The sequence below is a fragment of the Mastomys coucha genome, unplaced genomic scaffold (assembly GCF_008632895.1).
Source record: "Mastomys coucha isolate ucsf_1 unplaced genomic scaffold, UCSF_Mcou_1 pScaffold6, whole genome shotgun sequence".
Taxonomy (NCBI): domain Eukaryota; kingdom Metazoa; phylum Chordata; class Mammalia; order Rodentia; family Muridae; genus Mastomys; species Mastomys coucha.
In genome coordinates this window covers 84,903,993-84,930,840 of record NW_022196912.1, presented here as the reverse complement: position 1 = coordinate 84,930,840, position 26,848 = coordinate 84,903,993, and the positions used below count along the sequence as shown (strand labels likewise).

At 41.0% G+C, this 26,848-nt stretch overlaps 1 protein-coding gene across 10 annotated transcripts in view; it reads left to right on the top strand.

Moving 5' to 3' along the window:
* Positions 1–26,528, top strand: part of Nin (ninein) — a 102,551-nt gene extending 76,023 nt beyond the window's left edge. For 4 of the 10 annotated variants that reach the window (XM_031357257.1, XM_031357255.1, XM_031357265.1 and 1 more), the window contains 10 exons: positions 2,605–2,718; positions 6,049–6,171; positions 6,885–6,998; positions 7,768–7,914; positions 9,370–9,549; positions 10,968–11,117; positions 12,387–12,488; positions 16,847–17,044; positions 20,164–20,277; positions 22,863–26,528. In XM_031357257.1, coding sequence (XP_031213117.1) covers positions 2,605–2,718; positions 6,049–6,171; positions 6,885–6,998; positions 7,768–7,914; positions 9,370–9,549; positions 10,968–11,117; positions 12,387–12,488; positions 16,847–17,044; positions 20,164–20,277; positions 22,863–23,072 — 1,452 coding nt within the window. In that variant the 3' untranslated portion in view covers positions 23,073–26,528. Of the gene's footprint in view, positions 1–2,604; positions 2,719–6,048; positions 6,172–6,884; positions 6,999–7,767; positions 7,915–9,369; positions 9,550–10,967; positions 11,118–12,386; positions 12,489–15,575; positions 15,637–16,846; positions 17,045–18,592; positions 18,788–20,163; positions 20,278–22,862 lie in introns of those variants that run through there. The other 6 variants (XM_031357258.1, XM_031357259.1, XM_031357262.1 and 3 more) reach the window with 6 other exon arrangements.
* The last annotated feature ends 320 nt before the right edge of the window (positions 26,529–26,848 follow it).

Here is a 26,848-nt window from a genome sequence, read left to right as displayed (position 1 = left end):
CCCAGGCTGGAGCCATGGCTGGAAGTTAGAGCACTGATGCATATGCCCAGGCTGGAGCCATGGCTGGAGGTTAGAGCGCTGATGCACATGCCCAGGCTGGAGCCATGGCTGGAGGTTAGAGCGCTGATGCACGTGTCCAGGCTGGAGCCATGGCCGGAGGTTAGAGCACTGATGCACATGCCCAGGCTGGAGCCATGGCTGGAGGGTGTCCAGGCTGGAGCCATGGCTGGAGGTTAGAGCACTGATGCACATGCCCAGGCTGGAGCCATGGCTGGAGGTTAGAGCGCTGATGCACATGCCCAGGCTGGAACCATGGCCGGAGGTTAGAGCGCTGATGCATATGCCCAGGCTGCAGCCATGGCTGGAGGTTAGAGCGCTGATGCACATGCCCAGGATCCTTGTTTGTTTCCCAGAACACACATGACAACTCACAGCTCCACATCCAGTGGATCTCATGGCTCTTCTGTGAGGGCTCCTGCACGCATGTGGTGCACATATATGTACTCAGGCATGTACATACATATACAAGATCAGTAAATGTGAAAAAAAATTTTTTAAAGTAGAAGAAAATTTAGGGACATAAGAAAAATCTGATAGCGATGTTGAAAAAAACAGGAACAAAGAAGTTTAAAAAAAAATTAAAATGACCCTCAAAGCTCTGAACAGATGTTCCAAATCAATCATAATTAGAGAAATGTAAAATAAGCAGTACTGGCATGTAATTCCTCAGTTGAAAGATTGGTATCTGTTCAAAACTACCCAACAGCATGTTCTCCTGGCAAGGCTGTGTTGGCAGACGTCGTCAGACGTCGCGGGGCTGTGCACTGCTACCATCCGTGTGGAGGGATTTTGGCACTACCTGGCATCATCCCATGTGAACTCACTTTTTACCCAATAGTCTCACATCTAGGAATTTAGCTTTAACGTATCCCTGCAACCATGTGAAAAGCCGTACACATGAGGAAATTCATCCCAGCTTTGTTCATATTTGCAAAGTTACTAGAACAATCTCGATGCGCATGTGTGAAAGCATGATTGATCTGACTTGTGGCGTAGCTATACAATGTGTTGTCTTATACAGCTGTTAAAAGGGGAGGCACAGAAAAAGAATGAGAACACCCAATGTGAAATGATTTCCAGGACATGATGTTCATTTGTTGATGGAGCCACAAAGTGTATCTGCAGTGTGCTTCCGTGCATGTAAAGGGGGTAAGAGAGACATTAGAGAAGAAACACATGTGTCTGCCCATTATGTTAAGGAATTATGAGAGTGATAAACCAGACACTAAAGAGATGGCTGCAGAAAAGTTAGGAGGGAGAGACACGGACGGTGAAATTGGAATGTGTAGAAAGGCCAAGGAGGGGAGCCGGGCTTTGTTGACTTTTCTTTATACAAAGCTCTAACTCTTCTGTGTTCTGGTAATTTAACCTGGAGCTTTTCGACTGTTCTACCACTGAGCTACATCCTAGCTCTGTTTCACACAAGTTTTATAGACCTCAGACAATCAAAGTCAATCATGATGAGTGCAGGAATACAAAAGGAGAACCCAAACACTAACAAATGATACCAGCACTATGTGCAATATAACCACAGTAGGGACAAGAATGAGCAGTCCACAAATACTTTAATAATGTAGTCAGAAATCGTGAGTTCTCATAGGCAAGGTTGTTTTGTATCTGCTAGAAGTGAATGCGTAAGCACATAGAGCACAGACCAAGGATGAGAGCTGTGTTTCTCCAACAGCTGTTGGAGAAGAAACTTAGAGTGTCACAGTGTCACAGGGCTAAGGTGAACCCTCTGATACTGTCGGATCAGAGACATCAGTCTCAGAGAGCTAGAGAAAGGAACATAGATGTTTTTGTATGGGGTAACCAGATCTTGATTTCCAATTAATATCCTCCTATAAAAGCACCTTGAAAAGTCGGTTTCCAAGGTTAAAACAGAAAAGATACAAGTCAAACCTGAAATGTCCCATGGTGCCAAACAGAAAAAGGTACTAAAAAAATAAATAAGTAAAAACCAAAAGTAGAACAAATCCAATGACCTAGGCCCCCACCTAAAGGAGATCCTACTAGCTAGCCTTAAGCAGTTGGATCAGTGAAATATAGTATAAAATGAAATAGTTCTAAGTGTAATAGCCATGTGAGTGCATATTAGCATTGATTGACTGAATAAATAATTAGGGGAGAAGCAACTTCTCTTTCTTATAGAAATCTAACAAAAGCTGAAACAAGGAAAGAAAACAGAAAATCATCCTCAGGAAAACCCTTAGTGATGGTTATTGTAGCCAGAATGGTGGGTGCAGGAATGAATAAGCAGAAATTCAAAGAAGGAATTTGCACCACCTCAGAAGACCTCTCCCAGGAGAAGGTAACTTTATAGTAGAGAAACATCCAAAGATGTGGGTCAGGCCTCAGACCCATGCTATACACATGGAGAATCTTTGAAGATAATCTGGTCGGTTCTTTGACTATAAAGATAAATAGTCTCAAAGTAATGCCATTGAGCTGGTCTTACTGGTCCCTTGAGATTGTCTTCTGTGGGCTTGGTGAAGCTTCCCCAGACAATGACTACGTCTGTGATATGTCGAATATCTTTCTTAGACTTCCACTTTGGTGTCTTCTCTGGAGGCAGAACTTTCTGAAGTTAAACTGCAGACTCACATTGTGGAGCAGGAAAACCTCCTTCTCAAAGATGAACTGGAGAGACTGAAGCAAGTAAGTCTGCTGCTAGAGTAGAGCAAGGTGCAGCACCACCTGTGGGGCGTCTCCAGCCACCAAGTACCCTCTGCGCCATGGTTGTTTGACCAGCTTATTGCTTCAAGTTGCCGACTTGAGTCACAAGTGTGTTACTAATTCCCTAGTGAAACAGCTTATTTGTATGGTAGACTCTAAAATTTTGTTACTATGAAGCCTAACTATTTCAAATTTTTGTTGTTCTACTTTCTCCAGGCCAGATATAAAACATCAGTTTGTCTGACGAGAGGATGACTTTCTGGCTCACGTATTCCAGAACTGTTCTCTGATTTCTGGAGACCCAAATGAATTTGGTCCCACTTGTACCTTTTCCTTGTGGCAGGCAGGAGGCACCTTCTAGGAGCGCACGCTCTCTCACATTTACAAGTTTAACCTGTGGAGCTCAGTATGGGTATGAGATTGCCTGCTTGTGTTGCCAGCATTCAGGAAACCAAGGCAGGAGGATTGTGAATTCAAGATCAGTACAGGCTACACAATCCTCCTGCCTTGGTTTCCTGAATGCTCAAAAAAAAAAAAAAAAAAAAAAAAAAAAAAAAATTAGTTTGGTTTTCAGAAGGCTATTTCAGAGTTTCAAACAAAGACTTAATTTTAAATATAAAAGAGGGTATACCTTAAAAAACTATGGATGGGATATTTTCCAGTCTTCTTTTATTATCTGTAAGATGGTTTCCGATGCACTGGTCTCATTGTATGATATAATTTTGTTTTTATAATAGGATTTCATTGTTCTATTCATTTGCCCACCCTCAGATTACTTTCCTATTTGTGCTATCAGATTATAAAATGTTTCTTCCTGAGTCTGTTCAGCCTGTAGGCATCAGGTGCCTTTCCCTAAATGCTGCAGCAGCCCGGTCTTAACTAGGTTCACACTACACCTGAACCATCAGTGTTTGAACTGATCTCTAATTGACTCCCTAAGCTAGTAATGGCGTACAACCTCAGAGCACTTGTGTCTGTGGTAATTCTTCACTCAGGACTGGCACCAAACAAGCATTTTATAAGACTTTCTGTACCAGGCACTGTAGTGTAGAGTGTATCTTTTTTGGTTTTTCAAGACAAGGTTTCTCTGTGTAGCCCTGGCTATCCTGAAACTCACTCTGTAGATCAGGCTGGCCTCGAACTCAGAAATCCACCTGCCTCTGCCTCCCAAGTGCTGGGATTAAAGGCATGCACCACCACCGCCCGGCCAGAGTGTATCTTTTCTGCCACAAGTAGAAACTCCATTTGTTCTATATAGCATGCTGGAAGCTAAGGTTCACAGTCTTCCTGTGAGATGAGAGTATCTTGGAGCCATTGCTATAATTAATCATAATATAAATATAACATTGTTATAATTAACTCCATCTCCCCTGCTTGCTCACTCTCTCAGTGCTAATGCCCAGTCCATGTACAGACTGTGTGGCACAGCTGGAGAAAAGCAACCAAGAAGGACATTACTTGGCACATTTTATTACTCATTTTTCCAAACCATTAGTGTAAATAGATGAAATAGCCATGAGTTCCTATGTGCACATAGTAGGAAGTCGTTCTGTCATGATGAGTTTTGAGGAAGGTGCTACTGGGTGCCAGCCCATCCTTGCTGCCCTGCAGCTTAGACCCGGAAAGCATATCACGCTGTATGATGTGATTTAGAGCTCTGGAAACACTTTCTGTATATTACATATCATACCAAAAAGAAGCATAAATAGCATCCATAGGAAGTCCCCTGATAGATACCCAAAGTGGTGTTAGAGATTTAAGAGGACAGGTCCTGGGGAAAGGGGATGGCCCCATATTACATTGATGTGCAGGTACACCAAGGCCGTTTTCCTATGTCCTTCTAACTTGTTCAGGCTTATGAGGTATGTTGGATTTGCTATCAGTTGAGCACAAGCTCCAACCTGTAAAATCTATTTTGTCATAGCTAATTCCAGTGTTATGTAGGAGGCCTTCAAATAGAGAGATGGCTATATCATAATGGTAACAGGGTTGAACACTTGAAAGCCAAACAGGAATGCTCTTATTAAGACATGTATAAAGTCCAGGAAGGATTAAAGGGCACAGGAAACAGTTGGTTCCTAGGAGTGGCTTCCAACTAGGTCGGAGTGAGCATTGCTTCCTAGCACCGGGATGTTTGTGGTTTTCACAAGTTGAGGAGCTAGTATTACGGAGTGTAGTGGATAAAGCCAGAGATGCCATGAAACATCCTGCAGTATCCAGAAAGACCTCTGCAGCAAAGCATCCAGCATGACACTGGTACCATCATGGATGCTGAAAAGAACACAGGTAGCCTGGTTTGCCTCTGTTGTGAGCAGAGAGAAGGAGGCCAGCATGTCCACTGTGACTGGGAGTTCATTAGGGTCCTTCCCAGGGGAAGGGCACAGCCTTCACTTGCCCACATGCTTATACTTGTATGTGAGAAATACCAACCCCCTACTTTGTTTTTGAAACAAGGCTTGCCTCAAACTTCCAATCTTCCCGCCTCAGTCTCCCCCACACCCTCCCCCCAGTGCTGAGATTATAGATGTGAGCAACCGTGCCATGTAACTCTTTTCTTTGTAGAGACAGGGTGCTATAAAGCCCTGGTTTAACTAGAAACAACTATGTATGAAGTCAGGCCTGGCTGATACTCTCGAGCTACTGATATTCTAAATCAGTGGTTCTCAACCTTCCTAATGCTATGACCCTTTAATACAGACCTTCATGTTGTCATGGTGACCCCCAACCATAAAATTATGTTTGTGGCTACTTCATAATGATAATTTGGCTACAGTTATGAATCCTAATATTAATATTTTTGGAGATAGAGGTTTGCCAAAGGCATTCCAACCCACAGCTTGAGAAGTGCTGTTCTAAATCCATCTTCACCTCAAGCATGAGGATTACTGTGCTCAGCTAATTCTATAGTCTTAACTGACGTAGTTTGAAAAATACATTTTGAATACCTCTTTTAAAGCATGATAAAAAAAAAAGTAACATGTGCCATGCAGAAGTAAAACTGAAGACAGGAGAGCAATATGTCCTGTAACTGGGATAGTAAGATTAAAAGCTAGCGCCATCATTTAGTGCATCTGCCTGCTTCTTTAGGTCTAAGTGGACGTTTCAGTAGTCAGCTAGGGAATGGTGAGAAGCTAGTGGGGACAGTTAGTCAAAGTTAATTATAGGCTTCTAGAGTTTATATATCCTCTGAAATATGTCCAGACGGGAAGATGTCAGGGCCACTCAAGTGCCCTGTTTACCGATGCCTCCTTTTCAAGTTTATAGTATAAACACAGCTGGGAGGTGACGGCTCATTTGTTCCATCTCTTACAGCAGCACAGGTGTCCCGACCTCTCTGACTTCCAGCAAAAAATGTCTAGCATTCTAAGCTACAACGAAAAACTGCTGAAGGAAAAAGAAGTTCTGAGTGAAGAGTTAAAGAGCTGTGCAGATAAGGTAGTGGAAACAATAGAGTTTCCCCTCAGTGTAGAGTGCGTGCCACGGCAGGCGTTTCCCTATTGCCTCCGGCCCCTGGGCTTCCTGTAGTAGTCCAGAGTTACAGATGGAGTTATGTGAGCCTAGACCAGTGAAGTTGGCATCACGACTTTCTCTCACTATATCATGATGCTATTCGGTAGATCTTCATTATCATCATCATCATAATATCACCTTATTACATAATAGAAATATGGCTTTTATCCTCTGAAATCTATCATAGACAAACACTGTTTTTCTATTATATTTTCACTAACAATACAAAGATGTGACTTTCCTTGCTCCACCTGCCTTATAGGCATTCTTTATTTTCATGTTAAAATACAATCTTGAGATTTCCAATTGCCTTTCAGTCTACTTTTTGCCCTCAAAATAGGATATGCTATGAGGAAAAAAAAAAAAAAACCACAGAAAAAGGAAAACGGGGCGAAGAAGAGAGGCATGACTTTAAGTAGGGCAGAGCCAGGAAAGCTCCACCCCAACCCCACTGGCCTTCTCCTTAAGGCAGGTGGACCAATTTTTGATGGTAGTGATGTACATTCCCCCAACCCTTGCCTGGCCTTCTCTCAAGGCAGGTGGGGGGCGGTTCTTTATGGGAGTGATGGAAACCATAAACTGAGTCTAGATTTGCTTGCACAAACACTGACCTACCTTTTGTGTCCTCTCTGAAACAGTTGGCAGAATCAAGCCTCTTAGAGCACAGAATTGCTACAATGAAGCAGGAACAGGAGGCCTGGGAAGAGCAGAGCGAGAGCCTGAAGTCACAGCTGGCGGTATCCCAGGAAAAGGTGTGTTAGACGGTTCTTGCTGTATCTCCATAATGAGTATTTTCTAGTATCTTCACCTTCCACAGAATGGCCCGCCAGAGAGTGTTCAAGATGAGACTCAAGTAGCCACAGAATGATCCCATGGGACATCATTTGAGACATCTTTACAATAATGCAAAATAATTTAAAAAGCACTGTGTCCATCGAAGCCCATTAGCCTGAGCTTACTGCTTATGAGCAGTGCTTCCTTACCAAGGATAATGCTTCAAGAGGCTGGTTCTGATGTAGGACAGGACTTCTAAAGCAAGCCCATGCCCTCTAATGCTGAAAGGCCAAGATAGCAACCTGCCTTTTCCAAACTTGAATTGAGATACATTTGAGATACAAGTGTAAAATAGAATTCTACAAATATAAACTATTATTTTCAACCAAGAGGTCCTTCACAATCCAACACTTCAGACTCAGATGTAGTTTCTCAAGACTCAGTGTGAATGTGGTTGATAGTGGCAGCGGGCATTCCCCAGCTGTGTCCCCCAGCTCCTGGCAGGCTGGTGGATGCCCATGTCAGCAGTGCCTGGCCCCAGACAGGTTTATCTTTTTTCCTAAATATAACTTCACTGTAAATATATGAAGCACCCTGAGTTCCCACTGAATTGCTGGAAAGAGAACTGAATTTCTCAAATTATATCGGAAGGTGCCTTGGCATTCCCTTGCTTATCCTTTCCTGGACATGTAAGAGGTGAGACCATGAACGTTTGTGTCACCATATATGATTATTCTCACCTTGCAGGTTCAGAATTTAGAAGATATCCTGCAGAAGGTAAACCTTCAGATGGCCCAGATCAAATCAGATCTCCAAGTGACTCAACAGGAAAAAGAGGCTCTAAAGCAGGAAGTGATGTCATTACACAGACAGCTTCAGAGTGCCATCAGCAAGGTTACTCTTCTCTTTGTAATTATTCTATAAATTATTTTAGTCTGTTTAGTCAGATTGGTTTTCTCTCAATGTGGTTTTATATATACTTTTTTTTTAATTTGTTTATGTAGCCACTATTGAACCAAACAGTAAAACATTTCTGCGTATATCCTTTGTCTCCTCCACTTGATAACCCCGGGGATTTGCTTTTGTATTCTCTGCCACTATAGGTCAGGGATGTTTGCTTCTGAACCATATATAAATGGAATTATAGTGGTACCAAAGGTTTTTTTTTTTTTTTTTTTTTTTTTTGACCAAAGAAGTTAAAAGACTAAGACAAAAGCATTTTCAAATTTTAAAGAAAAGCATGCTTGGGAAATCAGCCAAGAAAAACATTAAGGGAAATTAAGCTAGGAACACCCATCTACAGGGAAAAAGAAAAAAGAAAAAGAAAACCACACAGTAAAAGTACAGAAAAGGAAACCTCTAGCGTAAGACAATGGTGCTGACTTATGAATCACCTCTGCCAATTGGCTTGCCTCTGCATCAACAGAAAGTCTAGGAAAAGCTGCTTAAAAAAATAGCTGGCTGCCCTTCCTGGTGCTGTCAAAAACACATCTCATTTTAAATATTACAGAGCTGCTTAATGTTTGCACAGAGTACCAGCAGCGTTCTACGTGTCCAGTACATGTTTAATTTTTTCCTATAATCATAAAACTAGCCAATGATTCAGTTATTTTTATCTCTCGATGGATAATACTTAAAATAAAATAAGGTAGGTTTTTAAATTTTAAGAATATCACGGGTCTGAAATTCTCCCCAAACCTTTTAAACTTTTTTTTTTTCAGGTTTGACTTAAAAGGCAGAAGCTTATCTAGCTACACTACCTTTTTTCATTTTCTAAAAGTTATTTTTAGGATTAAAAAAAAGTCACTTTGGTATCTTAAAGTGTATTCTTGAATTCAAGCCTCAATTACAAGAACAATAAGTGCTGTGGAGTCTAAAAGGGAGCAAGCTTGCCTGTGTGAAAGCCAGATAGGGTTAGCCTGTGGAAGCAGGCAGGGTTAGCCTGTGGAAGCAGGCAGGGTTAGCCTGTGGAAGCATGCACCTTGCAGTGCCTCTGAGTTCTCTGTGTCTTCTGTTAATGAAGAGTGTTATCTAGGTTCAAAGAGGGCTTCCCAGAAGGAAGCAACTTTGAAACCATCAACCCCTTGACACTTGAGTCCTTTGTAGACCATGTCAGAACCCGTCCATCAAACTTTCTATTGAAGTCGATTGGTCTATTTCACCAATGATCATTTTAAACCTTTAAAATAAAATCAAACCCCAAGAGTATCATTTTCTCCCTGTCTATATACACATAAGCTTGAAAAGTATTCACTGAGGATTGTTGTTAGGTAAGCAGGAAACCTGTCTCAGGACAGAAGTGGCCTGTCAGATTGCTGGTAAGTTTTAATGCTCCAATTCTCTGTTCAGGACTGGGTCTCAGAAGCAGCTCCCCATCTCTCAGCGCTCCAGGGCCAACAGAAAAGGCTGTCCTGGGACAAACTGGACCATCTGATGAATGAAGAACCACAGCTGCTTTGTCAGGAAAGCAAGAGACTCCAGACTGTGGTACAGAACACCCAAGCCGACCTCACACACTCCCGGGAGAAGGTAACTCAAAGGCTGCATGCTGTTGAAATGACTAATTAGATATGAAAATAAGCTGTTTGATACAGTCTTAGAATAGATTGGAGTACCTTGTGATGGCAGACTTATTTTGAGATGAATAAGTTTTCATTTACTTATATATAAATTTATATACGTAAACTATTCTTATATAAGCAGTTGTATATTAAAATGCATCTGTGAGTTTAACCCACATAGTAAAAGTACCAACTGGTGAAAATTATGATATTCGGGATGGCGAGATGGCTCAGCGGGTAAGAGCACTGACTGCTCTTCCGAAGGTCCTGAGTTCAGATCCCAGCAACCACAAGGTGGCTCACAACCACCCATAATGAGATCTGATGCCCTTTTCTGGTGCATCTGAACACAGGAATGAGGGGCTGGGGGCAGAGCGGGCGGGGCCTGCAGAGGTCCTGAGTTCAATTCCCAGCAGCCACACACATGATGACTCAAGGTCATCTGTATAGCTACAGTGTATTCATACACATAAAATAAATAAAAATAAATCTTTTTTAAAAAAAGAAAATTATGATATTCATATATTCCTCATTCAAACTGGTTAGCTGCCCAGACCAATAATAACAAAATGACAAACTCAGGCTCAGATCTTAGGGGACAAGCTAACTCTCTGTAAGAGAAAACTTGGGGCCCCTTTGTAGAGATTTAGCATTTCAAGGCCAGAATCATTTTTAAAGTTTCTGATAACCACCCAGCTGACAAGTGTTTCCCTGCGCTGTGTTGTCAACCACTTAACCTGTGTCTCAGCACTTTTGCTGTGGAATTCCAAGCATCATGAATTTTCCTTGAGAATGCCTACTATGCACAGAAGAATTTGCTGTTACTGGATCTACAGTGGGGATAGGACAGGACAGCCATGGTCCCTGTCCTCATGGGATTGGCAGATGCATGGGCCCAGCAGCAGTCACCCTAAGCCACCTCTAAACGTTCTGACCATGACAGAGCCACAAATCCCAGGACTACTGTCCCATTTGTTCAGCAGGTCCTTCACATTCACTCTGGGCTCCTGAAACATAGCTGTCAGAGAAATCTCCTCAACATGCCATTAATGAGTTGAGTTTGTAAGCTCAACCAGGTTTATCTAGAAAGGATGTTTAGAAATAACTTTTTTAAAAAAAAAATAGGCTTCAGAATTCAGAGTCTAGGTCTTACTAGACTCTTGTCCAGGTTGATTTGAACTTAGGGGCTCAAATGATCCCCTGCCTCAGTCTCCCTGGTAACTGGGACCTCAGCCCTCTACCATAGGTAAACTGGGACTTTACCCTGACCAGATAAAAAGTGATTTTTAATACCATGAAATCCAAGTAGTAAATAAAACGTTCTCTGTTTGCCATTTGTTTTCCGGCTGGCTCGCTATATAGGCATTTCTTCCTTGTTCTTGCTAGGTCCGTCAACTGGAATCCAACCTTCTTCCCACCAAACACCAAAACCAACTCAACCAATCATGTTCTGTGAAGTCCATAGAACAAGAAAAATTGACCTTAAAGAGAGAATGTGAACAATCTCAGAAGGAACGATCTCCTACTAGCAGGAAGGTAGGTTTTTCAAGTCCCTGTGTTCTGACCAGTGTATGCCTAGGGTCTGCTTCTTGACAGGAGCGGCAGCTTTGAGCCTTCCTCAGACCCTTGGAGCCCTCCTAAGCTTGTCAAAACAGCATCATCATTCTTTTTATTAAGTAAAGATTTTTTTTAAAAACAAGAACAATTTAAGCTTTTAGAAGGAAGACAATTCACACACACACACATATCACCTTAAAATAATTCATTTTAAATTGTATGTTTGTATGTGGGTATGTGCACATGAGTGTAGAGGCCAAAAGAGGGTGTCAGGTCTCTGGAGCTGGAGTTGTTGGAAGCCATACAACATGGTTTCTAAGAACTCTGAATATCTTGAAGATCAGTATGTGCTCCTCACCACTTAGCAATCTCTCTAGCCCCTAAAACCTAGGTTTTAAAAAACAATACCAAAAACAAAACAAATAACAAAAAGACTTTTCGAAGTTTGAAGGCTTTGTTAAGAATGAGTGACGGAAGTGCACAGCACAGCACAGCGCAGCACAGCACAGCACAGGTTTCCACTAAGTAGGAGTGGAGAAAGCGGAATGGACCGTGGAACATGCCAAGCCAATGTGACCCGCAAAGCTGCTCTGAGGGGACTAAGAAGTCGGAAAATTCCTTACCTCCCAGTTAATGTTTGATAAGTGTTTGGAAAGAAATGTGCATCTGAAGAGAAAGAATTTACTTAGAAATCCATAAAGAAAAGCTTTTGACTTTTATCTTCACTTTTATTTATGAAATTAAATGTGTTAGAGCAAAAAGGACATTTCTGAAAAATGGAGATTATTAATAAAACCATAATGGGAACAAGCATTAGGAGTCAGAGATGGTGTGAGATTGTATATGAACAAGCCAGGGCAGTGCTGATGTAGAGGAAGTGGGAGGGGCTGTGTTTTCTTAAGTAGTTTTTCCAACTAAGTATGCTCTTGGAACTGATGTACACATGCGCACTTGTGGGCACAGCTATTTTGTTGTAGGTAATGTGTATTTCTTACAATGGGTGGCAGAGAAGTTTAAATCCAGCTGCCTTAGAAAAATCTGGTCTATGTGAGACATGATGGTTAAATCCAGATTTCTTAAATGCCAGCCGTGTAATGGTGTGCACTGAATTGTTTGTTGGTTGGTTTTCTTTGCAGAATTATCTTGGCTTTCTTCCAAGGCTAGAGGTCTCTAATGTAAATTTATCAAAAATAAAAGAGAGCAACTCGTTTTTTAAAAGTTTTATTTTAGTTTGTATGTTCTTTACAGGTCAGTCAGATAAGTTCCCTTGAGCGAGAATTAGAAACAATCCATTTGGAAAACGAAGGTCTGAAGAAGAAACAGGTGAGACTGGACGAGAAGCTAATGGAGGTTAGTAAATGATCTGAGCTGTGGAGAATACCTATGAGCCACTTATCAGGAGAGACCAGACATGGCATTGAATTCCTTCTCGGAAAGTCTGTCAGGCTTGATTCTTTGGTCTATCTTCCCAAAATGATAACTTCCCAAATGTTTGCTTAGTTACAGTCATGTGCCCATGCTGCTTTGCTGAATGAAAAATAACTTTAACCCCAAATGTAAAGTCCTATATACATCAGTAAATGTGGATCACAGGGACTCTGCCTTATACTGCCTGAGGAGCCCAGAGCTCTGGTCATTGGTATAGATGTAACAGTTTCCTGATGCTCCTCGCCTGCACTGTTTTGTGATAGAATCACTCTTCCACGACCTGTCCAGATGTATGGAGAACTCTGACAACATCTGCATTTAGGTTTCTTTACAGGAACTGCCAGCTTTTTTTCTTTTTCTTTTTAAAAAAAGATTTATTCACTTATTTTATATATATATATATGTATATATATGTATATATATATATATATATATATATATATATATATATATATATGAGTACACTGTAGCTATCTTCAGACACATCAGAAGAGGGAATCGAATCCCATTACAGATGGTTGTGAGCCACCATGTGGTTGCTGGGAATTGAACTCAGGACCTCTGGAAGAACAGTCAGTGCTCTTAGCTGCTGAGCCATCTCGCCAGGTCAGAAACTGCCATCTTACCCAGATAGAGCTCAGTGGTAGAGAACTTCCCTTGCATGTGTAAAGCCTTGGGTTGGATTCCCAGTGATCAAAAAGCAAACAGTGTCCATGGCTTATTGGTTACATTTGTAACTCAGCTGCACCTTGCAAAAGGTACAACTAACAAAAGTTAAGCTGATTTGGAAAACTAACCAATGTGGGTACAATGGGCCCTGGCAACCAGGGTGCTTTTGTAACATTACAGGATATGAACAAATGCAGAGCCTTCAGGACAGAAGACATCATGGAGATTTTTTGCTATGGGTAGATGAAAAATTAATCTAACAAGAAATGAACTATAAAATCTGTATAAGGAAGTACACAGAGAATGTATTCTGCTATCTTCTTAAAATAATGTGTGTACACATTTTGTTTTGTTTTATTTTCAAGGCAGGATTATAAGAAGGAAGGTTTCAAAGTATTTTCTGTTTGTTTGTTTGTTTGTTTAATTTTATTTTGGTTTTTCAACTCAAGGTTTCTCTGTGTAGCCCTGGCTGTCCTGGAACTCACTTTGTAGACCAGGCTGGCCTAGAATGCAGAGATCTGCCTGCCTCTGCTTCCCAAGTGCTGGGATTAAAGGCATGTGCCAGGACATCTGGCAAAGTATTTTCCTTATAAAGCTGGATCTATGGCAAGGTGGCTATAATGCTTAGCTTTAAAATAATGTGAAATTTGGGCAAAGGCAACACAGTGACATTTAAATGCCCACTGAGGTCTGACAATTTTATGTTCTCTGATTTATCCACTAATGGGAAGATTGGTGAAATCTCCATAAGTGCATTCGAAACTGTGAGTTCAGCCTGTGCTTTGATGTAGATATGAAATAGTTAAGAGGCGCTAATGAGTAAGCTATCTGAAGCTGAGCTCTGCTAAGAACCTGAAGGGTGACGGGCTGTATGCACTTATCCACTGCTGGACTCGGTCCACATGCTCTACCAGTAAGCTGGGGCTTCGCCTATTTGCCTTAGCCTGGGAAGCTCCGCTCTCCCAGGCCCATTTCTATTATTAACAGGCATCAGCCATTTCCTGCCATTCTTTTTCCCTAGTAGTAAATATTTGCTGATAAGGAAAATGAATGTTCCTGGTACCAGAACTGAATAAGGGAGAAGCATGAATTTAAACACAGAAAAGAACATTTTATATACTATTCTAGTGAAACTCCCATTAGGAAGCAAGACTGAGTTATTAATTCTATGGTTATACAGGCTGGATTTATTTTTCCTCCACTTTTCTGAGCCATGTAGCTCAGGCTGTCCTTGAACTTATCACCCCTTGGTCTCCCGAGTGCTTCTGGCACATGCCACCACATCTAGTTCCAGGTTGGGTTTTTTTAAGATAACTCACACCCTGTACAGTTCACATGTTTAGATTATACAGTTGGGCTTGGGGCATGATTTTACTCCCTCAACCTTGGGGACGTGTATGTAACAACTTTGCAACTTTACCCATTTTTTAGTTTATAATCCAATGACTTAAGTCCATTGTTTCTAAAACCTTTCATTACTCTCCACTCTAACCCTTTAGCGGTAACCACTCTTCTCACCAGCCTGGTCAAGTCCGGCTGCAGTATGATTGTAGCGGGGTAGAAAACAGGTGCCTCATTGCCTTTTGTACTTACTTGAGGGATCCACGCGTTCCTTCCTCTCCAGCAGTTTTCCACCAGTGGGGTTGAGGTATGATGAGCAGGCAAGGAAGTGCTCCTGTATCAGCATCTTTGGGGTCAGAGACTTTGAGAAAAATCTTTCTAGATAATTCTTATTTGATGCACATACTTCCTTTGGAGAAGTCTATCTCATCTCTTCAAACCAGTTTAAGGGGCATAAGTGAACACGTACCCACTCCAGTATAATTAAAGATTACAAATTAGTCTGAAAAAAAGGGAAGAATTCTAGCTTGAAACTGACTCCCGTTCCTAGGCATTTTCAGCAATACAGTAGTTGAATATTAAATAAGCAGTTTATTTTGAGCACTCAAGGAAAGGTTTACACACTGCCTTAGCTGTTCTTTGCCTGCTGTATCATTTAGCAGCTGGGTTTAGAGGGTTAAACAAAAATGCTTTTCTTCTGTGTGTCCAGTCAGCACCAGATGTAACCCCAGGTTAGGTGCTTACTGGATCTGGGTATGGGTAAACCTCCCAAGTTCACAACCCACCAGATTAGAGCAGCCGAGGATGCCACTGCAGAGCTGCATTTTGTAAGGTCCCTTACCACAAGCTGACGAGCAACAAAGGTGACCTTGGCTGCGTGTAGACTCTTATCCATTGCACAGTCCCGGTCTTCCTTACTGTAACTTGCCCTTTTCTTACTCTTCCTGTAGCTCCTGTAATCTTTTGTTTTTCTTTTGCCTGGGGCTAACCTCTACCTAGAGCTCAGTGGTTGGAAGTAGCAGAGCAGGACGCGGTTCTGTGCCCGAGCTAGCGTGTGAAGGTAGAGCACTCTCTCGGTGAACTTACACAGCATGGGAACCCCCTCGACATGGTGTCCGTGCAGTCATCCCTGTTCATTATGACAGTTCATACATGCATGGACAAGAGCCAGTATTCATTTTTCACTTTGCTTTAATGTAGAATATGTCTATTTACTTAAGGGTTTTCCTCGATGTTTAAAACATTTTGAAGAAAACTGTGTGCCACTGTTAGAAACCTGTGGGTTCATAATGTCATACTCTTTATCATAAGTAATTTTCACATTTACAACTACTACTACTACGACTACTACTACTACTACTACTACTATTTCAAAATAGATGACCCACCTCAGAGACTTAGAATTAAAAACAAATGGATAGTGGCTCTGAAACGTCCTAACATTTCATCATGTCAAGTTGAGAGGTCCATTTCCCTCCCCTGGGCCGGGAGGTGCTTCCTCTTGAGTTCAGTTCCTGCTCATGTGTACTGCATGCCTCCCCTTGGGCCCTGTGTCTGCTGAATGTGTTGACAGATGAAAAGTAGCATGTTGCATTGGTTAAAATGCATTCCTTTCCATTCCTTAAATTTCATCAGCATGTTGATAGGCTGTTTCCTTGCTGTTGTCAATGATACTTTTAGTTCAGTTCTGGGTGGTCTGGGCTGTGACCCCCACACTTGGTAGGTCAAAATAATTTTAGGTACAATAAACCTAAAATGTTAATTTGGGGCCAGAAGATACATAGCCGACGAAGTATAGATTTCATGGAGATTTCTTTGCAAATCTCCATGATGGTAAGGAAAATAGGAAAAGCTTTAAAGCAAAAGCTCTCTCTTCCATCTTCCCAGTTCCTGTCTCACTTTTAATGAAAGGGAAAAAGGCAATTGAATGTTCTAGAATAAAAAAAAATAGATATAATTTTGATATGCTATGTATGTCATAGACGTACATAGGATGTACGTCTTACAATCACTTAGAATCCCTTACAATCACTCAGGAGTGAGGATGGTCTATTCTTTCATGTCTTGAAATGTTTAAGAAAGGCTTAATGTAGTATCTGCAAGAAGCAACAAAAGGGCTCCTCCCACACACTCCCAACAGGCTTTGTCCTGTTTAGGTGACCAGGGACTCTGAGGCCATGAAGGGATGGATCCTGGGCTCAGTACTCCCTGCTTGGCACCTTCCTTGGCAGAAGGCCCTCCACTGACCAAGCTTTGTCCTTGTCCCTCAGATGCAGCCCCTGAGGTCCACTGTGACGCGTAGCTCATCCTCTCACTGGGATCTGCAGTTGCTCCAGCAGCAAGCCTGTCCAATGGTGCCCAGGGAGCAGTTTCTGCAGCTTCAGCAACAGCTGCTGCAGGCAGAGAAGAGAAGCCAGCACCTGCAGGAGGAGCTTGACAACAGGACCTCCGAAACCAACACACCACAGGTACAGAGTGTCCTTCTCCATGGGGAAACTCACATCATCCCATCCACTTTACCTCTGTTTGAAAAATAAACCAGTCCAAAGGTGGGGATGAAGAACTCCATCTCTCACCATTGTTCTGCCTCCCTGAGTACATACCCACAGAACTGAAGTGCTGGCATCCACTTTGGTTTTACAGTTTCCTTCCGAGCTCTCTGCTTATAAGTCAGGCAGTTCCACATGCTGGGCCTCCTTTGCACACTTGCACATGACGGAGGATCAAGGTTACAAAGTCTTAATGTCACAAACTCAGTCCTGGGGTAGGAATCTCTGCCAACAGACATTCTCAGTTCTCCTGTGTAGTGTGACCTGCCAAGGTCTGAGGAGTCACAGGCGGAAATTCTTTATAAGCCATGATGTAGAATACGCAGTTCGTTAGCTCCCTGTTCTTAGTTATCTAGTTCATTTCACTCAGTATTTCAAAGAATCAAATTTGAAAAACTACTTGAGCTCCAAATAGTTGTTTCTCCTTAGTACATAATTTTCATTTTTCCTAAATTTGTTCTTACCCATACAGTTACTAGTGAGAAATAAAGATAAAATGTCTCCTTTGCCAATTCTTTCTAGTTTAGAAATACTTAAGGTCCCCAGTTAATATTTGAGAAGTAGTTTTCCAGTTTCTTAATCCCCTCAGAGGAGCTCTGCAAGTCACGTTGGCTGAGCACACTGCACGGTCTACCTCTGATTGGTAGATAGCTATGCCATGGCGTGCTGTCCCTTGCCGTGCTGTCCCATGATGTGCCATGTCATGCAGTCCCGTGCCGTGCTGTCCCATGCTGTGCCGTGCCATCCACTCATTCTTAACAAAACGTTCAAAAATCTTTATGTGCTTTATAACTCCGTGTCTTTAGCAGCTTTCCGTATGCCATTCTCCCCTCCCATTATTACAGTCAGCTTTTAAGATGAAGGTTGTAAGGGTGGACTGCTCAAGCTCTGCTCCCGCTCGCCACAGACACATCTCTACTCCCCAGCATTAGGGTGACATTTTATAATAAAAACAGCTGTGGTTCAGTATGAAAGGGAAGCTTTAGTTGGTTCTTCATTGCGTAGTAGAAATCCAAAGTGGAATCTGGCCTAGGGATGTGGCTAAGATGTACTCATTCCTCTCCCACACACAGTTTTTAAAGTATGCTTTTTCTAATCAGCCCATCAATATTTGAGAATTAAAAAAAAAAAAATTCTGTGCCAATAACTCCAGTATTAGACAGAAACTATTAAGAAAGAAGAGCCCATTTGTTGTGCAGGAGAATGGCTTCTAGGCTTTTTCTTTTTCTGGTTGCTGTGTTAACTCTAATTTTCAGAATACTGCACATGACACAAATCTGCACGGTGCCTATGAACAGAGTGAGGTGTTTCCTCTGCCTTTGTGTTACTTTGCTTGCATGTGTAGTGTGACTGTGTGCTTCTAGGAATGTGTTTGTATTATACGTGTGTGAACTTAGACTCCCCTAAAAATAAGCCATAATCTTGTCGCCACCAGGGTGAAGTCTCCCACTTGCCTTCTTTCTCTAGGCTTTGCTACCGGAGCAGCGAGCAGTGCATGCAGATTCCTACAGAAGGATTGGGCACCTCTGAAAACTGGGCTGCTGTTGATGGCATTTGTTACCATGACAGAGTCTCAAATGCACACATGCACACATGTACACGCACACCGCACACAGACATGAGCTGGGAAATGTTGGAATCAAGTGCTATTTTAAATTATTCGACTGTTACCTTCATTGTTAAAGCCTTCACAGTATTGTCTTTTATTTACATAGACATGAAAGACTTTGTGAATCAGTCACAAACATCAGCTTGCTACAAATCAGCTTATTTATATGGTTTAAAGAGTGGATTTAAGAGTCTTGAAAGGATATATTCTATATATTTTCTAATTCCATATGTTGTAATTATTTTTAAAAGAAGGTACTACTTTTATATATGGAATTTGAAGAAAATCAGGGTTATTTATACTGTTTTGTATAAGATGTATCATACTTTTGACAGAAAAAGGAAATTTTGATGCAACAATAAAATAAGATTTAAATGTATGACTGTCTTCTTTGTTTTTCTTCTGCCTTCTTTGTAGCACTCAGTGTCTGTTGAATTACCTGCTAACTGTGGTTTTCTGTTTTGTTTTTTGAAGCAAGCATTAGTCATATGGTTTCAGCTCACGTTTGAGCACCCTCCATTCTTTTCAAAATATGTCTTTTAAAAAATATGTAGCTATTACCCAATCATAAACACCTGAACCACAATAATAATAATTGATAATAAACATAGGGACTTGAAGTACCTCCTAAAATGTGAAAATCCTGGTGTGGGCAATTTTACAAGCGAGGGTATGAGCAGTGTCATCTCTCTCAAAGTCATTTTGCTTCCTCAACTCATGTCTCCTCACTCCCACCCTTGTTGTATGAGGAGGAGAGGAAAGACCACGCCTCTTCCTGTCCTGTGGTCTTATCTGGGTTCGAATGTCTGTGAGATGTTGTCACTTCTAACCTGATCTGATGATAAATGCATCGTCTAGTCTAATGTTTGCTTTATGCTAACAAGTCACTGGGAATCAGATGAGTGGGGTAACTGGTAGGAAGAAGTTCAGTATGATGAAGAAAAAACCAACCCTTGGATGGTCACCAGTCATTTCAAAGGAAAATGAGAGGTGTGCGTTGCAGCTGATTGGAAACATTAGGCAACCCCAAATAACCCAGTGTTTGCAATGTTCAGAGGCCCACAGGATCGCAAAGACACAAATCACAGTGGAAGGTTGGTCCCCCGTTTTAATTTACTTTGAATAGCCACTATGTTAAAAGTGCACACGGGTTTCAGCTAGGGGTTTAAGAATTGACCTCAGGGGATGATGAGCCAAAGTAAGAGCCTTGTCTTTTCCTGGATTCCTCTATGATAGCGCTCCTTTTTAAGGTATTGTCAATGTGTGCAGTGCTCACGACTCCCATTGCATTAGAAACCCATCCTCTGGTTATGAAGGAAAGCATCGGCTCTCCTTTCTCTGTGTATCTTATGGGGAGAGTCACTACCAATACCTCTAGTTGGCATGATTTTCAAATGATAATATACTTCTTTGTCCCTCTTCTCCTTAGGGAAGCCAGGAACACCTTGTAAATCTCATGGAAGAACGAATGATAGAAGTTGAACAAAAACTAAAGCTGGTGAAAAGGCTTCTTCAAGAAAAAGTGAATCAGCTCAAAGAACAAGTAAGCCTCTGTCACTTCTATCTGTCCTGACATTCCAGTTTGTATGGGTATGCAAGATGCGTGTGTGTGTGTGTGTGTGTGTGTGTGTGTGTGTGTGTGTGTGTGTGCGCGCGCGCGCGCACGCGCCTGCATACTGTTGGTCCTTGGGAGCTAATCCACTGTTGTTTTAGAGGACCTGGGTCTCTCTGATCAGGCTAGGCCCATCTCTTCCTCAGCACAGGGATTCTCTCTGTGCACCACTTACTGTACCCAGTTTTTATATGGGAATCGGTTTTCTCATTCTACCACATGGGACTCAAACACGGGTCCCATACGTACAAGGCATGCACTTTATTAGCTGAGCTATCTCTCTAGCCCCAATGTTCCAGCAGTCTTAACTCCAGATTTTGCATCTTTGTATTGCTGTTAATATGTGTTGTTAATAAAAGTTAATTCTGCTGGAGATGTCTACAAAACTTAAGAATCACTTTCATATAAGCCTCAAAGTAAGAATTCTGCATTCCACAATTTTTTTTCAAAACACCATTGAGGTCATATAAAATTGTCCACAATTTTATAGGTGTATATTTGTTAACAGTGGCTCTTATTCAAAGTGTTCCTAATGAAGTTCAATGGCTCAAACCAAATACAGGTATTTTTTTATCCAAGATATGAAATAAACATCTCTAAGTAAACAGAAAATGATGTATTTGTTTTTTTAAATTAGGTAATAAATGTAACACTGGCTTTCCTGTTCCCAGTAGTTTGTGGCAACCTCAATCAGTACTTTGGGCTGATGAAATGGCTTGGTAGATAAAGGTATTGCCCCCAAGCCCAACAACCTGAGTTCAATATCTGGAACCCATGTGGTAGAATGAGAGAATCAGTTCCTGTAAGTGGTCCTCTGACTTCCACACATGTATATACACGTGCCCCCATACACATTAAGTAGTCAAGCAAACAAATACATATTTTAAGTATCTTATTGCTATCACCAGGCTCCAAAAGGATATGCTTTGAGTGGGGTCTGAACTCCTAATTCTAGACTGTTAAACAACTTGATCTTTTCACCTGCTAATTTCAGACATGACTGCTTTGTTTAAAAACTACCTGTGTATGCAAAAAAAAAAAAAAAAATGGACAAGAAGCTCCTCCTAGTCAAATGTGACAGCTTCCCAGAAAACTGAGACTGAGACAAACTGGTTGGGTACAGAACAGAATTTGCCAACCCTGGTTTTGTAAATACGTAAAACCTAAGAACATCAATCCCAGGAGAGAGGTCTGAGTACACATGCATGCAAGAACAGATGTATGCAGAAACTTTCCTTTGCTCTGTATCTCAAACAGAGGAGAGAGTAGGAAAAACCTGCTTGTGAGCATTTGTCCAGGCAGTCCTTTGTGTGTTCCTATGGTCAGCACAAGTTGCTATGTGTCCCATCCTGTTCTGGGCACTAGAGACTCAGCTGTCAACAAAGTGAGGCTCCTGGGCATGTGGAATGTAAATTCTAGCATGCCTAGAAGAACCCAAGAATTTCTCCAGATGGAAGCTTTAAAAATAAACAAGAGATAACTATTTTCAGTATGGGATCACAAGATCTAGAAGCCTAAAGAGAGCTTCCTGAAGGCCTCTTAAAGCAAATCTAGAGAGCTGGGTAGACAGAGGTAAGGAGGCAGGCTAGGCTGCAGTAACTTCACAGAATGGGGAAAACACACAGCGTGTGGGCATCTATAAATGCTAGCCCTGCTAGTTCATGCTGTCCTGAGAGAAGAGACTAGAAAGGAGAGGAGAATCAGCAAGGAGAAAGCATTTATTTCTATGCCTAGTAGTTTTTTGAATCTTGTCCTCTAGGCAATGCAGGGTCATTGAAATGTCTTAATTGAAAGAGAATTGGGGGAAGAAAGGGATGGTAAGTTATGACATTTCAGTCACAAGTAAGTTCTGAGGTGTACTGTACCTACCGTTGCCTAAATTATTATGACCCTGGAAATGTTAATAAATCAGCCATTCTGTAGCCACTCATTATTCTGTTACCTGCTTGAGTCTGCTATACAATGATGAGTATAATATGTGGGAAAGAAGATTAAATACAGGGACAGGAACAAGAATGAGAGAGTATACCTTTGGGGGAGGGGTTGGTAGAGAAGAGAGGAAAATGGGGTTAAGGGAAGCAAAAACTATTCCTGAGCTACATGTTGAAATATCTTGTTGTATTTATAAATATTGCAGGTTATAGTTTTAAATGGTGAAGCACATCTGTTAAGAGTAGGTGTTAATGTAGGTGACATCTCAAAATGCTATGTTCGGAGAAGCATTTTTGGTATTTTTAAAAAATGGATAAAGGAATAGCACATATTTAGGTGGGAAAAATTCATGTTGGAGCCCTTAAAAAATAATCCACTCTTTGTTTTGTAGAATGGCTTTAGCATCAAACTTGGTATTTAGGAATACAAATGGAAACAAAATTCTGTTTGCATGTACACTGGTAAAAGTTACTGTTACAAAGTGCTAGCAGAACTAATTTCCCATTATGAATTAATGTCCCCTATGTTTTAAACTGGGAATGGTTAACACAAATGGAGTCAAGATGTTTCTGGTTCTGTCCTAGCTCTGCAAGAATACAAAAACAGATGCCGTGGTAAAGGATTTGTATGTTGAAAATGCCCAGTTGTTGAAAGCTCTGGAGATGACTGAACAGCGACAGAAGACAGCAGAGAAGAAAAATTTTCTCCTAGAGGAGAAGATCGCCAGCCTTAGTACCATCGTCAGGAACCTGGCACCAGCACCTCTGACTGCTATGCCTCCTCTGAGGTCATAGCCAGCCCAAAGGATGCATACCAAAGGATGCACTTCTGATTGTGCACTTTACTGACACCATGGGAACATGTTAATAGGTTCTCCGAACCCTCTAACTAAAAAAACTTTCAATGGCTTAAAATCAAGCCTACCCAAAGTCTGCCAGCAATGGAATTGGAGGCTCCAAATGGGTGCTTACTGGAATTCCACAAATCACTATTTAAATTTCACCATTTAAATTACTTCTAAGCACTGAACTTTTAAAGTATGCTCTGGGTAGCTACCAAGAATGAAATTAACTTAAGAACCTTAAAATCCTAGTTTTTAATGTTTTTAAACTGCTATTATCTATGTATGCCATCCAGGTTCCTTTTAAGTTTGATGTCTAACCAGAGTGGTTATTATTATAATCTTTTTTTTTAAAACATTTAAGTACTGAAATGATTCTGCTTGCAATACTTTAGTCTCTGAATTAATCAGATGACTGCACTTCTGTTCAGAGAAAGCTTGGCTAGCAGCTAGCCACCAAGTCAGAGAACTCCAAGTTCTGTAAACCTGCCAGTTCTTGCTACTCTTGCTGTATAACAGATTCAGAACTTACTCAGCTGCGCTCTTAACTACGGATAAAGCTTTACTTTCTTTAAACGGCCCTTTCTCCTCTTCCTAAAGCTTGTGTTTGGGACTTTGTCTTCTAAAAAATTGTTAAAACTGTACTCTTAACCTTACTGAACTATAGGGAGACCACGGACAGACCAGCCACTTTGGAGTAAAAAGCCACTCTTGGAAGACGGTCACGTGGAGTATGGTGGATGTAGTTTCGTCTCTCCCAAGCCTTGGAGTCCATGGACATACCTTTGAGTTTGCATCAAAAGCTCAGGGAACGATTTTTAAACTGTCTTCCTGAACTACTTGCTGCCCAGCCTAAGAACTGTGTACTGAAATCATCCTATCCACAATACCTTAGTCTCTTTGAATTAATTGGCTGACTGCAGTTCTCTTCAGAGACAGCTTGGCCAGAGATGTGTAAACCACACAACCTTTTTTGTCTTATATATTAACAGCCATAGACTTTTTACTTCTATATTTTAGTGCACTTAATTATCTGAAAAGGCCTTGACTGTAGAGTTAAAAACCTCTCCTACTTACAAAGAGTTTTTACTGTTTGCTTAATACAGGTCAAGATTCCAAGCTTCTGACCTTTCGATACCTCACATCTGAACTTATAAACTTCATACTGTGGAGAACATGGGCATGCTATCAGGGGTAACGGAGAGAAATTAGAGAGTTTCACTTTATAAGAGGTACAAGAGAAAAGTAAACCATTGTGTTTGGGAAAGGACACAAGACAAGTCAGATATAGGCTGAGAAGTCACACGATGTGAGGAAATCTTGAGCCATTTCCACCATGACTCTTTGGGATTCTTTAGGGCCCAACTATCCAGTCCCACCAGCGTAGAGAGAGTTCCCTCTACCAAGTGTGACATGGCACACTATCTGTGCTCCAGTAGCTCACACTGGATTTGCACTACTATGCCTATCAGAAAGGTCTGACTTCCCACTGGGGAAAGAATTAATCCTTCCCTATGATCTTATATCTAAATATTATTTTGACCTCTGGTATTATGTCTCCTCTAAATCTTTCTACTCAGCTACTTGTATTAGCTTTAGCAGAAAATTGTGGATAGGCCTAGGCTAAGGTCAGAGGTAAACTAAGTCTCTATGAAGTACTCCTGTGAGATGCTTCAGGTTCTAAAGGTTAATGCCACTGGAACTGAACAGTAAGCACATTTCTCCAACAGCTGGCCGGTATGGGGCCATGTTTGTTGTGCTTTTTAATTTTATTTTATATTATGAAAAGTGTAGGTTAGTGTTTCTTATAAATTTGTATTTATATGTACATAAAGTGTTGTACAATGACTGTAAATATGATTTTTTTAAAGTTTTAGAGTTCATTTAGAATTATTTCACCCAAAATCAAAATGCTACTTTAGTAAAATGTTAATTTCTTGCTTTAAATCCACTTACTAAATGGGGGGGGGAATCAATATGAGAAATGTCTATACATATCTTAAACTTATACACTCATGCAGCAGTTTATATTTTAGAAACCTTTTAGCACTGGAGTTTAACTGCCCATGTAGACTATAGCTTAAAGCTTTAAAAGCATCAACTGTAAAATCCTATAACTGTGTTGATTTGACTCTCAGACCTTCTTTCCAGTGGTTCTCTCCAAAATCGCAAGTTATGTGTTTTACAGCCATAGCTACTTTTCTTTTCTTTTTTTTTTTTTAAGCACTGGTTTTAGACTCTAAAACATGGCTAGGAAGACCCCCATTGCCTTGTTTGCTGTCTTGTAGTTTTTAAAGGCCTTACTCTGTTGTTTCCCCTAAGGGGAGAAAGGATTTATTTTATCTAAAGGCCTTTACTCTTAAAGTAAGTTTGTGAGGGGAGAGAAGTCCATGTGGTTTAGGATGAAGCACAGTATTTTCATTTGTTTTTTGAAAACTCTAATTCCAGCTAAGCCATTTTAAATGTGAACCCCTCCTTGAAATTGCAATGTGCTATTTGTATATTTGACCATCAGCATGTTTTATATAAACAGATCATGAAATCATGAACTTTAAGATATAGGAAAACATCTTATAGGTCTAGTGTTTCAGTAATAAAATCAATATTCAGGGCAGGTATTATTTTGAGAAACTTTTTTTTTTAAATGAAATAACTAAGGCTTAACATGTGGAAAGTAAATTTGTGATTTCCCCTTTCACTTTGCTGAGTAAAGAAAAAGAGAACAATGCTGTTGTCAGCATCTTTTAAGGGTATTCTTCCCAGTCACTGAGGTCTGAGTACAGTGTTGATCGGATCCTGTTCTGAGTGGATTGCCTGCAATTGTATATAGCATTCCAGTGAGTCATTAAGCAAAGCCAAAAACCCAGGTCAAAGCCTAAGAACCAGAGCACTCACTGGAAAGTCAGTCAGTCAGTCAGGAGATGGGAGCACTCACTGGAAAGTCAGTCAGTCAGGAGATGGGAGCACTCACTGGAAAGTCAGTCAGTCAGTCAGGAGACCCTGGCTGCCTGCATCTGAGCATCTTAGCACTGGGAAGACTCAGTTTCAGGCAGCTGCACAAATTAAGAACAAATTAAAGTTGAGCTTTTTCATTTTGTTTTTTGCTTTGTTTTGTTTGGGTGATGCAAGGTAAGTTTATTCTCATTGTGAGAACATTACCATAATGTGACTTAAAGGAATATTGGTTAAAAACAAAACAAACAAACAACAACAACAAAAAAAAACAATTAAAATCCCAAAGTAAACCAAGATTGACTTGAGTTAATCTAGAACCCACCCCAGAATTATTTTCTGCTCAAGATTAATGTGAATATGTTTATATTGGTTTTGTAATTTCATTTCAGTCATTCTATCCCAGAAAGAGTTTAATGTGAGCTTAAAATGTAAATAAATATAATTTTGCAAACATGCCTCTGGTTTTCTGTCTTGGAGTTGGTTTTTTTTTTTACTTTTTTCTTTTTTGGTTTTTTGAGACAGGGTTTCTCTGTGTAGCCCTGGCTATCCTGGAACTCATTCTGTAGACCAAGCTAGCCTCAAACTCAGAAATCCACCTGCCTCTGCCTCCCAAGTGCTGGGATTAAAGGTATGGGCCACCACTGCTGGCTCTGTCTTGGAGTTTTGATGAACAGTTTTAGTGTGTTTAGACTTTTAAGTGAAAGCATGAAAATGCTGCAGGAAACAAGTCTACAAATGCAGAATCCAGGTCGCATGCTACAAGCTAAGTCAGAT